This window comes from Cherax quadricarinatus, chromosome 7 (genome assembly GCF_038502225.1).
Source record: "Cherax quadricarinatus isolate ZL_2023a chromosome 7, ASM3850222v1, whole genome shotgun sequence".
In the NCBI taxonomy this organism is placed as follows: domain Eukaryota; kingdom Metazoa; phylum Arthropoda; class Malacostraca; order Decapoda; family Parastacidae; genus Cherax; species Cherax quadricarinatus.
In genome coordinates this window covers 867603-882975 of record NC_091298.1, presented here as the reverse complement: position 1 = coordinate 882975, position 15373 = coordinate 867603, and the positions used below count along the sequence as shown (strand labels likewise).

The 15373-nt window shown below is 42.0% G+C and overlaps 1 protein-coding gene and 1 long non-coding RNA gene across 51 annotated transcripts in view; one reads left to right on the top strand and one right to left on the bottom strand.

Annotated features, from left to right (window-relative positions):
- Window positions 1–14867, top strand: part of trol (terribly reduced optic lobes) — a 960590-nt gene extending 945723 nt beyond the window's left edge. For all 50 annotated transcript variants that reach the window (XM_070082142.1, XM_070082177.1, XM_070082160.1 and 47 more), the window contains one exon: window positions 14562–14867. In XM_070082142.1, coding sequence (XP_069938243.1) covers window positions 14562–14700 — 139 coding nt within the window. In that variant the 3' untranslated portion in view covers window positions 14701–14867. The remainder of the gene's footprint in view (window positions 1–14561) is intronic.
- Window positions 14687–15367, bottom strand: LOC138852331 (uncharacterized). Its single transcript, XR_011391647.1, has 2 exons — window positions 15185–15367; window positions 14687–15012 (listed from the first exon to the last, which is right to left on the bottom strand). It is a non-coding gene; the product is annotated as an uncharacterized lncRNA (long non-coding RNA).
- Window positions 15368–15373: the final 6 nt, after the last annotated feature.

Genomic DNA, 15373 nt, shown 5'->3' with positions numbered 1-15373 from the left:
AGCGATTGAGGCAGCGATTGAGGCAGCTGTTGAGGCAGCGATTGAGGCAGTGGGTGAGGCAGTGCATGAGGCAGCTGTTGAGGCAGCAATTGAGGCAGCTGTTGAGGCAGCGATTGAGGCAGTGGTCACTGAGGCAGCTGTTGAGGCAGTGGGTGAGGCAGTTGTTGAGGAAGCGATTGAGGCAGCTGTTGAGGCAGCGATTGAGGCAGTGGGTGAGGCAGCTGTTGAGGAAGCGATTGAGGCAGCTGTTGAGGCAGCTGTTGAGGCAACTGTTGAAGCAGCGACTGAGGCAGTGGGTGAGGCAGCTGGTGAGGAAGCGATTGAGGCAGTGGTATTTAATAACATACATGTTATTAATAATAATAATACATGTTATTAATATGTACTATTATTATTTATAACATATATGTTATTAAATACCACTGCCTCAACCGCTGAATTATTGTGAAATGTTTGGAAGATTATTATTATTATTATTATAATCAAGGGGGGAAGCGCTAAACCCGGAGGATTATACAGTGCCTGGGGGGATGGATGTGGAAGGCATTCAGGCTTAATTCGAGGAACTGGAGCACAGATCCAATTCCCTAAATCAAGAGCCCCTCACCAACAATGTTTGGAAGAGCAGGGAGACTAATGTTCACTCCAGCATAAACAAAGTCACACTGACGATGTGTCAACCACTCCCTCGTATTTTTGTACAATTTCCTTCTTCAATTATATCGTATTATTATTATTATTATTATTACTATTGTTATTATTAGCAGTAGCAGAAATGTTTGATTCTTTGCTGTGTTCAAGACTAAACACATGATGTCACCGTCCAATACCTGTCCGAATAGCCATTCCAATATGCAGTCATGAATGGGTTTACATTATTTATACTGTAGTTTAATAGCAAATAATGAACAAACAAAACACTCACCACACCGAGTGGTGGGAGGGCTGGCTGCCAGCTGCGGGGGTAGGAGGGAGGGTAGTAGGGACTCGCAGGTGGCGGGAAACTTGAATATGATTTGGTGGCTGGTAATTTGGCGGTTGGGAATTTGGCGGTTGGGAATTCGCGAATGTGTGAAGCCCGCGAAAGCTGAAAACGTGAATGTTGAGGGAGACCTGTATAGTGTATCACTGCAGTAGCCCTTCTGTACTCGCCTCAACTATAACTTTGCCAAACTAGTGTTTTAAATCCTATATAAAAATATAAAAACATTGATAGAAGAGCTGCACAGTAGACCTACTGGTCCATGCTATTAAGATTTAATACATTCCCACTCGTGTATTTGTCCATCTCACCTTAAAGCTATCGAAAGTCTCAACAAATGGAGGGTTCAAGCCAGTGGCAAGCCAGTCCTAAAACTATACCAGTGCATTATCCACAGTACTATGCTGGCCTAGTAAAATTTTCCCAATTAGATATATTTCTGTAAATCATAGGACAGCATGATCTTCTCTGACCAAAGTGTAGATTTTTCAGACAAATCTCACCCCAACATGACTGTGGTGTGCTTTAACTCAGGTCCCTTCATGAAAGACTCTCAGTATCATAGTGACACAATTATAAGCAATTTACCATGACTTCAAACCCTTGATGCTGTGATTATGTAATTACAATCATGGGGGAGCGCTAAACCCGTAGGATTATACAGCGCCTGCGGGGGAAGGGGATGGAAGGTATTCCGACTCAATTCAGGGAACTGAAGCACAGATCCAATTTCCTAGATCAAGAGCCCCTCATCAGCATCAAGGAACCTTCCTTGAGGGGTTCATTCTGTGAGTAGTTTACAAATGTGCCATTTCAATATCAAACTGCCCAAAGTATCTGCTTCAGTGATGCTGTTCTCAGTATAGTTCACTCCTCTATAACTCTGCTGTAAATTCTGTGCATTCTGAATTTTATCAAATTTGAATCCTTTGTTTCGAGTTTTATTTTAGTTAGAGATTTTCAGATATTTGGGAGTAGATTTGTCAGCAGATGGGTTTATGAAGGACAAGGTTAACCACAGAATTGATGAAGGAAAAAAAGTGAGTAATGCATTGAGGTATTTTTTTTTTTTTTTTTTAACAAGTCGGCCGTCTCCCACCGAGGCAGGGTGACCCAAAAAGAAAATACTTTTATCATCATTCAACACTTTCACCTCACTCACACATAATCACTGTTTTTGCAGAGGCGAAAAACATTATCCGTGGAGGCATAGAAGGGAATGTACAAGAGTAGAGCGATACCAACACTCTTATATGGGCGTGAAGCATGGGTTGTGAATGCTGCAGCGAGTAGGCAGCTGGAAGCAGTGGAGATGTCGTGTCTAAGGTCATTGTGTGGTGTAAATATTATGCAGAGAATTCGTATGGTGAAAATTAGGAGGAAGTGTGGAATTACAAAAAGTATTATTCAGAGAGCTGAAGAGGGGTTATTGAGGTGGTTTGGTGATTTAGAGATAATGGAGCAAAATAGAATGACTTGGAGGGTGTACAAATCTGTAGTGGAGGTGAAGGAAGGGTAGGGGTCATAATAGGAAAGGATGGAGGGGGTAAAAGAGATTTTGTGTGCAAAGGGCCTGGACATGCAGTAGGCATGTGTGTGTGTGTATGTTAGATAGGAATGAATGGAGACGAATGGTTTTTGAGACCTGACGAGTGTAAGCAGGGTAATATTTTGTGAAGGGATTCAGGGAAACCGGTTAGCTGAACTTGAGTCCTGGAGGTGGGAAGTACAATGTCTGCACTTAAAGGAGGGGGTTTGGGATATTGGTTGTTTGGAGTGACATCTAAATTGTCATATCTGGGCACCTCTGTAAAGATAGTGATTATGTGTGAATGATGGTGAAAGTGTTTCTTTTTTAGGCCACCCTGCCTTGGTGGGAGATGGCCGACATATAATTAAACAAAATGTTAAGCACCTTACTTGCAACCTCCTTTATTTCTACATTAACCACAAATACAATTCCTACATGTCAAAGCCAAGCACATGAAAATTTCAAATGCTAAGATGGCCAGCCATTACGGTACTGTAGATGTGACCACAATTTTAGGGACATGTAATAAAAGATGGAGTAAACTTCAGCTACTCATGGAGCCAGTCATGGAATAAGCCACATTATATCAAGGTCATATGAGCAAACTCCAAAATAACATGAGCTCAACTAGAGATTGGTTTCACTATTTTAATCATATGTATTTCTTAGGCTAAACTTAAAACATCATACTTGAGATTACCTTTTTCTTTTGTTTCATAGAAAAACACTGAAAGCACCTAGTACAGTGCTTTAATTCTCAAATATTGCTGTTCTTTAAAAAATAAGGTAGACTTGATACAGCGGAACCTCAGTTTTCAAATTTAACTCGTTCCAGATATCGATTTGACAACCAGAGCAGTTTTTCCTGTAAAGAATAATGTAAATAGAATTTATCCGTTCCAAACCCCAAATGACAATATAATAATATATTAATACATAATGTACTACTACATAAAACAATGTGTAAAATTATACCTCACAGGGGAAACTAAAAATGAATACTAAATGAAAATTTAACGGAAATACCGTACAGAAAATTAAAATTTAACTGCCCTTTACCTGTCAGAGGAGAGCTAATGACATACTGGAAGCAGGAAGTAGAGAAGAGGAGAGGGTATGTTACTGTTTTAATATGTCAGGCAACTGTCCTGGTGTTGTTTCTCTTCTTTGTCTCTCTTCACCACTAACACCTTGTTTTGGCTAACTGGTTTTTTGTCTCACTAAAAACCTGTCCAGTGAGGTTTATTTCAGGCTCCATTTTAACACTTGTCTAAATTGAGACATTACACTGTCATTGTACATGTTAGAGAGATGGATGGTCACTGCTTTGTCTGGATGGCATTTTTCAGCAAACTCCATACACACGAAAACTTGTCTGTTGACAACCAAGAGAATGTAAGAAAACCAGGACATTTTTTTTTTCTTGAACACCTCATTCGGAAATGAATTTATTAGACAAGTAATGCAATCGACACCCAAGGTTCGACTGTATATAAAAAAATAAGGATTTTTATGAAAAAAAAAATCAGGGATTCAATTGGACTGATTCAATTCAAGTTTATTCTCTATAATGGTTACAATGTAGGGTTTACAGGTTTTGGGTATTTTGTGGTTTACATGTTATAAAATACTAATTACAGAGTGGGGCCACTAGGATACCTAGCATGGCTAGGCACTTCGAGCAGACTTAGATTAATTCTTAACATTAAATCCTTACAGATTATGGTATTAAGGCTAAGTGACTACATCATAATTTGTGAGTTTAGCAATGTGAATGCTTTTGTTTTGGCACAATACAAGGTGTCTATATTTGAGTATCATAGGCAAACTTATGACTAGTTAGGATTTATTATTTTAAGATTAAGATTAGTATTTCTGGGTTTATAGTCAGTGGGTGAGTGAATGTAATTGTGAACCACCAGGTGGTTATCATGTAGTTAGTTGTCGGGGTGGATTAGGGAGATAAGAAGTTTTCTAACTATAGTTTTGAAAGTGATGAGTGTGTCTGCAGTTCTAGAGTTTTCAGGTAGGATGTTCCAGATTTTAGGTCCTTTGAAATACATTGAATTTTTGTAAAGGTTTAGTCGAACACGGGGAATGTCATAGAGATGTTTGTGTCTGGTGTTATGCCTGTGGATCCTGTCACAACTATCAGAAAGCATTTTAGGTCAAGGTTAATATTGGAATTTAAGGTCCTGTAGATATAGATTACACAGTAGTAAGTGTGGATGTTCTGAACAGGGAGTAAGTTTAGATCTATGAAGAGTGGGGGAGTGTGTTGCCAGGGATGGGATTTAGTGATTATTCTTACTGCGGCTTTTTGTTGGGTTATTATTGGCTCTAGGTGTGTTGCTGCAGTTGAACCCCAAGCACAGATAGCATAGGTGAGGTATGGATATTGTATAAGTGAATGGTATAGTATGAGAAGGGCAGTTTGCGGTACGTAGTATCGTATCTTGGAGAGGATCCCCACCATTTTGGATACTTTTTTTGTTATGTGTTGGATATGGGTGCTGAAATTTAGGTTGCTGTCGAGGTATAGGCCAAGGAATTTGCCCTCATTATGTCTGGCAATTAGAGTGTTGTCGATCTTAATGTTAAGTTGCGTAACACCTGCTCTGCTACCAAACATAATATAGTAGGTTTTGCCGGTGTTAAGTGTAAGTTTATTGGCCGTCATCCAAGTCGATATTTTGAGCAGCTCCTCGTTAACAGTGGTGTTGAGGGTGGCAAGATTAGGGTGGGAGATGACATAAGTCGTGTCGTCAGCAAAGAGAATGGGTTTCAGGTGTTGATACTTAAAGTGAGCTATATTCAAGTATATACAGTACAAACTTTGCTGTATAAATCATCATTATTTATAGCATGATTACTTTATTCTTGTTACAATTAATCCTTAAGCACGTGCCTGGTATCATGATGTATTTATATTAAATTATGGTGTATCTAACTTGTTAATGTATGTATATATATAAGTATAAAAAATTATTGCAGTAAAATTCAGCCATAATTTATTACCAAGTAAAATATTATATCATTGAAAATTGTATACTAACCAAAATAACCAAAATTGTTTAATTGAATAATTTTTCAGTGGTGTAATCTCCAGCTTCATTGCATTATTTAGTCTTAGCCTACTTATGCAGTTACACTGACAGCAGTCTAGCTTCATTTACTAGATTACAATTTATGTACAAAAAAATTTATAGCAAGTAATATTGCACTTTTTGCATAATGTTCAGTACCTACTAATAAAAAAGAAAGTTAGGTTTAAGGAGAGTAATGCTAAAGCTGCATATTTTTCTGTAAATATTTGTAATGTTCAAATTCAAAATGTTGGCAGTGGAGTGAGGCAGTAAGAGCATACTACTGTACATGGAACAAGTAGTGTTTGTTTGTCAGGGATATGAAGTTATAAAATCTGAATGAAAAGTAGCTTGGATTGAGCTGGCACTAGAGAAAAAAAAGAAAATGTTTGAGGATGGCATGCAGATCTAAGCATGTCAGTATGGCAGAATATATACTTCAGTGAACTGATATACTGTATTAATTATCAGTTTGTCAATTATACTGCTGAAAAAAAAGAAAAACTTGAGTACTGGATATTAATTTACATATTTAAAAACTGAACCAAAAAGGTCCTAAGCAGTAACAGCCTAGCTGATCAGGCCCTGATACACCAGGAGGCCTCGTCAAGGACTGGGCAGTGAGGGCATTGACCCTTGGAACAACCTCCAGGTAGAGTCCTAGTAATAGCTCATTAAAGATGCTCATATTGTTAAAGAAAACAAAATCATTAAGACCTAAATGATACAAGTTGGATAATTGGTAAGTGAGAGGAAAGAAAAAACTCAAAAAGTACTAATAGAAAAAAGATATTTGAAATTAGCTAAGAAATTTTGTAATCAGTAACTTTAACCCCTTCCATTGTCATCCCCCCATCCCCCAAAAAAAAAAAAAAATATTAAACATATTGACAGTGCTGCCATTTAAAAAATATATATATTTTCTTGTGAAATGGTAGAGAATTACACAGGCACAAAGTTGAAAGTCTGGACATGATTTACACATCAGCAGTTTTGTCCATTTCAAGGCCTATTTTGAAAAAAAGCTAGTGCCTTTGCTCAGTTCCTAACTATTTTGCTAGTATACCTTCTATTCTATTGATTATGCACAAGAAACTGCCCATTCAACTATCAGGACTACCCTATAAAGTGCACATACATCAGTAATTTTGCCAGTTTTACACAAAATTCAATAAATCCCAATTTATAAAGACAAGTCCAGAATAAACAATATAGGCATTCCGGCTATTAAAGCAGTTTCCTTTGTTTATTAATCACATTCCCAGGCCTTGCCTTTATAACACTTGCCCTCCATTTTGAATCCATCACACACACAAGAACAACTTTACCTTATTTCTCGGCTAATAAAATATAACCAGGAATGGTTGGTCATAGTTTAAGCTATCTCAATAGTTGAAGCAAACCTATCATACAACAGGCTAGGGGATTTTTATTATTATAATCAAAAAGAAGCTCTAAGCCACAAGGACTATACAGCGCTGCAGGGCAGGAAGGAAGCGAGGGCATCAGGTGGCAAAAGGGAGATGGATGAGTAATAGGTTACGGATAACAGCGGGGTAGTGGATGGTGAAAGGGTAAAGGGCAGCAAGAGACTGAACTAGAAAGGGCTGAGGGGAGTGCAAAAAGTATCATCAGAGTTTGTGGAGTAAATCAGTCGTTGTCAAGAAGTCAATGAGAGAGTCAGGATTAAAGGAGGGTCCATCAGCAAGAAGGGAAGGTAAAGAGAGAGTAGTAGAACGAAGACGACGTTGGAGGTAAATTCTGCGTGCTCGTTGATAGAGAGGGCAGTCTAACAATGTGGCTAATCGATACTGGAACTTGACACTGCTCACAGAGAGGAACAGGGTGCCTCTCCATGAGATACCCATGAATAAGACTAGTGTGGCCAATGCGAAGGCGGGAGAGAGTGGTCTCCCAACCTCGGCACTGATGACAAGAAGACGGCCAGTAACCTATGCTCGGTTTAATAGAATGAAGCTTGTTACCGAGCAGAGTTGACCAACGTTGTTGCCAATGGGTGCAAAGGTGGGTAGCTATTGCAGCAAAATAGTCCAGAAATGGAACACCTCGATAGGAAATCGGTAGGTCATGTACTGCTGACCGCGCAGCAGTGTCTGCCTGTTCATTGCCCTGTACGTCGACATGACCAGGGACCCAACAAAAAACAATATCTTTATGTTTGGTAGAGATATGGCGTAGCCAAAGTTGGATACGGAGAACTAGGGGATGAGATGTATCAAATTTCCGTATAGCCTGTAGAGCACTAAGGGAGTCTGAGACTACTACAAATGATGACACAGGCATAGATGCGATACGAATAAGTGCTGCAAGAATGGCATACAGTTCAGCAGTAAAAATGCTAGCTGAAGATAGTAAATGCCCCCGCACGACGCTGTCCGGAAACACTGCTGCGAATCCGACGCCGTCTGAAGACTTAGAGCCATCTGTGTACACAGCGGTGGCATGAGAATGGGAGTGGAAGTGATCAAGAAAAAGAGCAGGAAGCCACCATAGGCAGTTGAGCTTTCGAGCAAGTGAGTGAGAAAGAACAGACCCGAACAGCTGGAACTTCCCAGGGGGGTAGGGAAAAGTGAGATGCTACATGAACATATAAAGGTGGTAACTGAAGGGAAGACAAGAGTGAATGTAGGCGAAGAGAAAAGGGACGGAGCAAACAGGGGTGGCGAACGAATAAAGAATGTCTACTAATATCGGTGACCATTCTATAAATGGAAGGATTGTGTAGATCGTGAGAGCGTACATAGTAGCGAAGGCAATGGGCATCATGGCGATCAGATAAGGATGGAACATTCGCTTCTGTATAGAGGCTCTCAACAGGGGAAGAGCGAAAAGCACCAAGGCACAAACGTAATCCTTGGTGATGGATAGAGTTAAGGCTAGAGAGAGTAGCAGGAGAGGCCGCGGAATAAATCTGGTCACCATAATCGAGTTTCGATAAAACGAGGGCTGAATGTAGGCGAAGCAGAGTTCGACGATCAGCTCCCCATGAAAGATGAGCAAGGGTTTTAAGAAAGTTTAGCTGGCTGTGACAAGTTGCCTTCAGAGAGGTAATGTGAGGTTTCCAGAATAACCGACGGTCAAAGAGAAGGCCTAGAAACCTGACTATCACGTTCGGGGATACGGGAGCCATAGAGATACAAAGGATGATTGGAGATAACAGAGCGTCTAGTGAAAGTAATTTGGTGAGTTTTGGTACTTGAAAATTTAAACCCATGCGTGGTGGCCCAAGTGGAAACACAGTCGACCGCATGCTGGAGAGAAACTGCAATAAGGTGACAGTCAGCGCCTGCACAAGCAATAGCGAAGTCATCAACATAGAGTGATGACCAAATATTGGGTGGAAGAACAGAGGCCAAATCATTTATAGCAAGGAGAAAAAGTGTTGTGCTTAGAACACATCCCTGAGGGACACCTTCAGCTTGGACGAAGTCCGGGGAAAGAACATTATTGACTCGAACACGGAAATGTCTGTCAGTTAAAAAGTTCTTAAGGAAGGATGGTAGATTGCCTCGGAGGCCTAAGGAATGGGCCTGGGCCAAAATATTATACCTCCAAGTTGTGTCATATGCCTTCTCAAGGTCAAAAAATATGGCAATAACTGAGTGATTATTCGCAAAGGCATTACGAACATACGTATCCAAACGTAGTAAGGGGTCTATGGTAGAACGACCCTTACGAAAGCCATATTGACTAGCGGAGAGACTGTTGTGTGTCTCTAAATACCACATTAAACGTCGATTTACGAGACGTTCCATCACTTTTGCAAACTGCACTAGTAAGAGCGATGGGGCGATAGTGGGAGGCATCATGTCCTGTAGTACCCGGTTTGCGGAAAGGGAGAACAATGGCAGATTTCCACAGCTGGGGAAGAACTCCTTGTGCCCAAATAAGATTGAAGAGGTGTAAGAGGACTACAAGGGCTGACCGATGTAAATGTAACATACGAATATGAATGACGTCAGGCCCAGCTGCCGATGAATGGCAAGCTGAGAGCGTTGCCTCCAGTTCTTGAAGTGTAAAAGGCACATTATACTGTTCTTCTCTGAGAGAAGAAAAGTCCAAGGGTACTAACTCTCTGGCAGACTTTGAGGAAAGAAACGAGGGGCATAGATGGAGCCCTCGGGAAATACGGACCAGATGTGTGCCAAGTTCAATGGCAACGTCGAGAGGGTTTGCTACATCAACACCAGCGACCCGTAGAACAGGAGCCGGGTCAGGAGAGTATTTACCACTCAATTTCCTCACTTTTTTCCAGGCTGCACTCATAGAAGAAGCAGAGGTGATGGTGGAAACATAGTCTCGCCAACAAGTGTGTTTAGATTCACGGATGACACAGCGAGCGATCGCACGCTTCTGCTTAAAATCAAGAAGTCTCTCAGCGGTTCTATTGTACCAGTACCTGCCCCATGCAGCACGTTTCAAACGTACTGCACGAGCACAAACAGGAGACCACCAAGGCACACACTTCTGAGAATGCCTGCCTGAGGTTTGGGGTATAGAATGAGAAGCTGCGGTATAAACTGACGTCGAGTAGATGTGTAGGAGCTCATCAATGGAGGATGAAGAAGGAACCTCACTAAAAGCAGTGAGGTGTGAGTAAAGATCCCAATTTGCCCGATCAAATTGCCAGCGAGGGCTACGGAAAGGTGGTGAATAGGAAGGAGAAGTAAGAATGATCGGAAAATGATCGCTGTCATGTAAGTCTGGTAGAACAGACCAGGTGAAGTCTAGTGCAGTGGAGGAAGAGCAGACTGATAGATCGATGCAAGAGAGAGTATGAGTACGAGGATCAAAATGGGTGGGAGAACCCGTATTTAAAACATGGAGGGGGCGAGAGGCGAGAAAAGCCTCCAACTGGATGCCACGTGAGTCACAATGAGACCCCCCCCAGAGGAAATGGTGGGCATTAAAATCACCAAGTAACAGAAGTGGTGGTGGTAAGGATGAAACAAGAAAGGCAAAGTCTGGGATAGAAAATGCCCGAGAAGGAGAGATATAAAGAACATATTGTAAATCACTTATTCAAGTGGATATGGGCTGCAGTGTAATGCAGCGAGGTATGGACAAATAGTTGACAGAACGGAATATCATTGCGTAGAAGAAGGGCACTTTCATTAAAGGTCCCATCTGAGAAAGGATCCGAAGAATACAATAAATTATAGCCTGAGATAGGTTGGAAAACAGCCGAGTGTAATTTTGGTTCTTGTAAGCAAGCACCAACAGGGGAAAACCTGGAAAGCAACATCTGAAGCTCACCCCGATTACCCCTGAGGCCGTGGATATTCCACTGTAAATAGGCCATGATTGGCGATGAAGAAAATACCAGGAATCTGTAGGTAAAGGCACCTACGGACTAGAGGGGTTAGAAAAGTCAACGTGTGGTGGCATTGGAAGACGTTCAAGTAGCGAAGGAACGGAGCGTTGCGAAGAATGGGGTTGTGAAGATGGAGGAGAGGGAAGAGAAGGAACAGGAAGTGAATCAGTGTCCATGGAAGGTTTAGTCTCTGCAATATATTTTGAAATGGCTTCAAGTGTTTCTGAATTCAAAGATGTATGGGAGACCATATTGGAGATAGGAGGAGGAGGGTGAGTAAAGATTGGGACAGTAATGGACTGTACCAAAGTAGAGGGGGAGGGAAGAGTGTAAGGGACTGGAGATGAAGTGTGGGGGGGGGGGACAGAAGAGGCAGAAACCTGGGAGGTGGCAGAAGAGGGAGAAACTTGGGAGGGGACGGGGGTGGAAGGCATAGTACGAGGAGGAGGGTGAATCTCCACACTTGTAATAGAGCCAGAGAGAGGGGAAGAACTAGGTACAGAGACTGGAAAGGTAAAGTGTGGAGGTGGAAGAAGGGAAGGAAGGGGCAAAGAAGATTTGAGCAATGTGGATTTTTTGGACTTCTGAGTAGAGGGGCGATTGGTATTAGGTGTCGTACGAGGTCTTGTCGATACTGGGGCTTGTGAGGAAGGACGCGAAGATGTGAGAACAGACTGAGTTGTAGTCGGGACGTCAGAGCCAAGGACAGCAAAAGGATTAGATGCCGTAGTGGCTATGGGAGGGGTAATAACAGAGGAGGCTGCAGAAGATGAGACCCCAGAAGTGGGGGGATGTTTGGAAACACGAGAATAAGAAACATGGGGTAGTCTCCCTTGGAGGCGGAGATGAGTAACTGCCATAGCATAAGGGAGACCTTCTGCCTCTTTGAGGCAACGGATTTCACGTTCATTTAAGTAGACCTGGCAACGGCGGGAGTACGAAGGGTGAGCTTCATTACAATTAAGGCAAGATGGAGGTTGACTGCAAGATGTATTAGAATGGTCGTCAGCACCACAGACTGGGCATTCGGCCATAGATCTGCAATATTTCGCTGGGTGACCAAAACGCCAGCAATTTCTACATTGTTGCAGTGTAGGTATCACCTTTCGAACTTGTAACCGATGTCCCGCGACATATACAGAGGACGGGAGTTCTCGGCTGTCAAAAGTTAAACGAGCCACATTGCAAGGGTAACGTCTCCGCCCTCGGCCAGGAAGGACATAAGTGTCTACTTTGAGGATTGGGAGATCCTGGAGTTCCAGCTGTTCAAAAATGTCATTGCCACATGACTGGAAATTCTGTTGGACTATGGTAGGGGCAGAATGACAGTACCACTACATGAATTGAGAGAAAGATGTTTTTCAATAGTGATAGGAGTAGTATCGATATTCGAAAGGAGAGAAAGATCATGAGCTTGGGTAGCATTCTGGACAGTGACGATGCGCATACCGCTCTTGAGAGCGTGAAATGAAATATCTCTACCAACATGACGCAGGAGCGCTTTGCCAATACTATGGTCAGAAAGGTAGGCAGAAAAAGAAGTCGGGCTTAAAGTAAAGAATTTAGTCTATTGTGTGGTCCGAAACAGCGTGGAGGGGGAGTGCTTGGCGTGTCGGTCTTTTCCGAATAGAATGGGAAGGTAACGAAGGAGCATCATCAGGAGATTGACGTTGGCGTTTAGGAGTAGGACCGGAGTTGGTCCGGCGTGAAATGGGCGGGCGATTCGAAAATTGCCGTACCGTAGAGGGAGAAGCCGGAAGCATAGTCAAAGGAGAGCGGAGTTCAGACAAATTGAAGGAGTCAGTTGAAGCCCCGGTACCTGAAACGGGTGAGGAAACAGCACCAGCAAGAGGTACAGGGGCATCAGGAGTGTCCGAAGAGTGGTCTAAACACAAGGCAGGGTCAGAATGGGGTGCGGTATCAAGAAGGGGCCCGGGGGTAGTGGGTTCATGGACTAGGGCTGCCATGGTTAGGTTACTCCTTTGCTTTTTGTTTTTAAGAAAAAAGAAAGAAAGAAGAAAAGAAAATAAAAATAAAAAAAAAGAATAAAAAAAGAGGGGAGCGGGGAGGAATAGTTCCCAGGAGGAATGAAAGGGCCGGAAATCTCCCTCCGCGCCCAAGAGGACCTCAGCACCGCTAGTAGCGCAGATGCAGCATGGAACCCGTGCCATACCCTACCCTTCATGCCAGTAAACCAGCAATCCGGGATAGCAACCTCACATCTGCCGAGCTACCTCGGTGGACAAAAGAGAGGGCGGCCGGATATCCACCACAAAGCATACCTCCTTCGGCCACCACCCCCGGAATCCGAAAGGTGGCTTCCAGAGATACACCCGTCGCCCGAAAGACACCCAAAGCTACTCCGGGATACTGGAGAGGGATCGGAACATCCCCAGGCAATCCAGATTCCACGGCAAACTACGCCACCGCCAAGAACCTCAACGGAATGGGATGGACCCCGGTGTCCTTTCCCCTACCTAGGAATTAGCGCGCCTGTGGGAGAAATCCCAAAGGCCAAAAAGAGGAAAGGCAAAAGGGAGGGGTGAAGAGGAGGAGGAGGAATGGAAAAAGGGGAGGATGGGATAGGGGAGGGGAGAATGGGGGGTAATTAGGTTCGGTCTGAGGAAGAAGACCGACAGGGCTAATTCCTCAGACGAAGAGCCTCTTCACCATGCCAAGGAGCCCCCCTTGAAGAGGACAGGCTAGGGGAGATGAGAAGGCCCTACCCTTCCTCAGGAAAATTGCCAAAATTGAAATATTTTTGCCACTTTAAGGCAAATTTCAAGATACTTTTGGTCTGAAACCTACGAGAATTTCACTAGTATGTCTTACATTCTATCATCTGATACCAGGAAACAGAAAATGCCTCAGAGTTGCTAGCTTAAATCAAACACAAGATTAGAAATTAGCTGTTCTCATCATGCAGTGTGGGGGCAGGAGTTTTTTTGTTTTGTTTTACACTGTGCACACTCGTCAAACAACCCCATTATCTCATTTCTAGGCCAAAATTTAAAGCTCATAGCATATTTGAGGGTGCTGTGATTAAAACATAGCTCTCCGTGAGCGACATTGGTGTCAGGAACGTAGATCTAAATGGGAGAAAGTGAAGATGTTAATTATAAACCCACTAATGTCAATTATGCAAATGTGTAATGTAACACCAAGGTTGAAGGTCCCTTGATGCAAAGACTGAGCAATCCCCTTCCCCTTTCCTTAGACTGAATCTACTTGCCTCCCTTTGCTCAGGTGTTGGATGACTCCTACAGATTTAGCACTCCCCCATGAATGTATTAATAATATGTTCAGCAAGTGCACTAAAACATGCAAGGGTCATAGTGTGTTATAGGCTTCACAATTTAAATTTTTGATGATAGAAAGTGATAAATTTGTAATATTTATTTCAAAGGTTAGGCATTAATATTTTGTCAATTTAGTAAGTTTTTCAATGAATGAGCAAGTATGCATATTGGTTAACAGAAATATCAGCTTTGTTTATTCTCATACTTTTAAATACTAATTAAAATGCATGCATCTTTACTAATTTGTCTGTTTTTCTCTTATAAAACTCTTGTTAATTAGCATATTTTAACATTAATGAATGCCCTAGAATCCCCTGTCATCCTATAGTTCCAGAGTCAGGGAGAACACGCATGTTACCAAGACCTTTCAAGAAAGACATATCTCCAATGGAAGGAATGTCAACCGCAGAACAGTCTTCAGTACAAAGAGGACTGTTCATACATCACAAAAGAACATACATGGCTAATTATTAAATGCTGATTTTGGTAAGATAGATATTCTTTAATTTTAGAGTAAAGTCCTACAATATAAGGTGACATTACCTGACAAAAAAATTACCTCCTTTAATTAAGCTGTCTATATATTTACAAGTCAAAAAGTATAAATAGGGGTAACTGAATTTGAACAAAGCCTTGAAGATATGAAAAAATAATGCATACTCTCACATTCAACATGCTTAGCACTGAAGCCTTCGCAAATTTCGTTTGTAAAATTTAGTGATACAAGTTGCAGTACACAAATCAGAGCGTGAGGCTTATAGTTTTTATTTTGAATGAGCCTTATTATTATTATAATCAAGGGGAAGCGCTAAACCCGGAGGATTATACAGCGCCTGGGGGGGATGTGGAAGGCATTCAGGCTTAATTCGGGGAACTGGAGCACAGATCCAATTCCCTAAATCAAGAGCCCCTCACCAACATCAAGGAACCTTCCTTGAGGGGTGAATGAGCCTTATAAATGCACTAAACTATGCATGAATCTATTATCATTATTGTCTTGAATATGTTTAATAGCCAAATACACACTTTTTGTTTAGTTTTATATTGTTACTAAAGTCTTCAGTGTTTCATTTATGATTGCATTGTTATTCTTTCAAATTGGCACCACTGTCTAATACATTTGTTTCATTTGCTGAATGC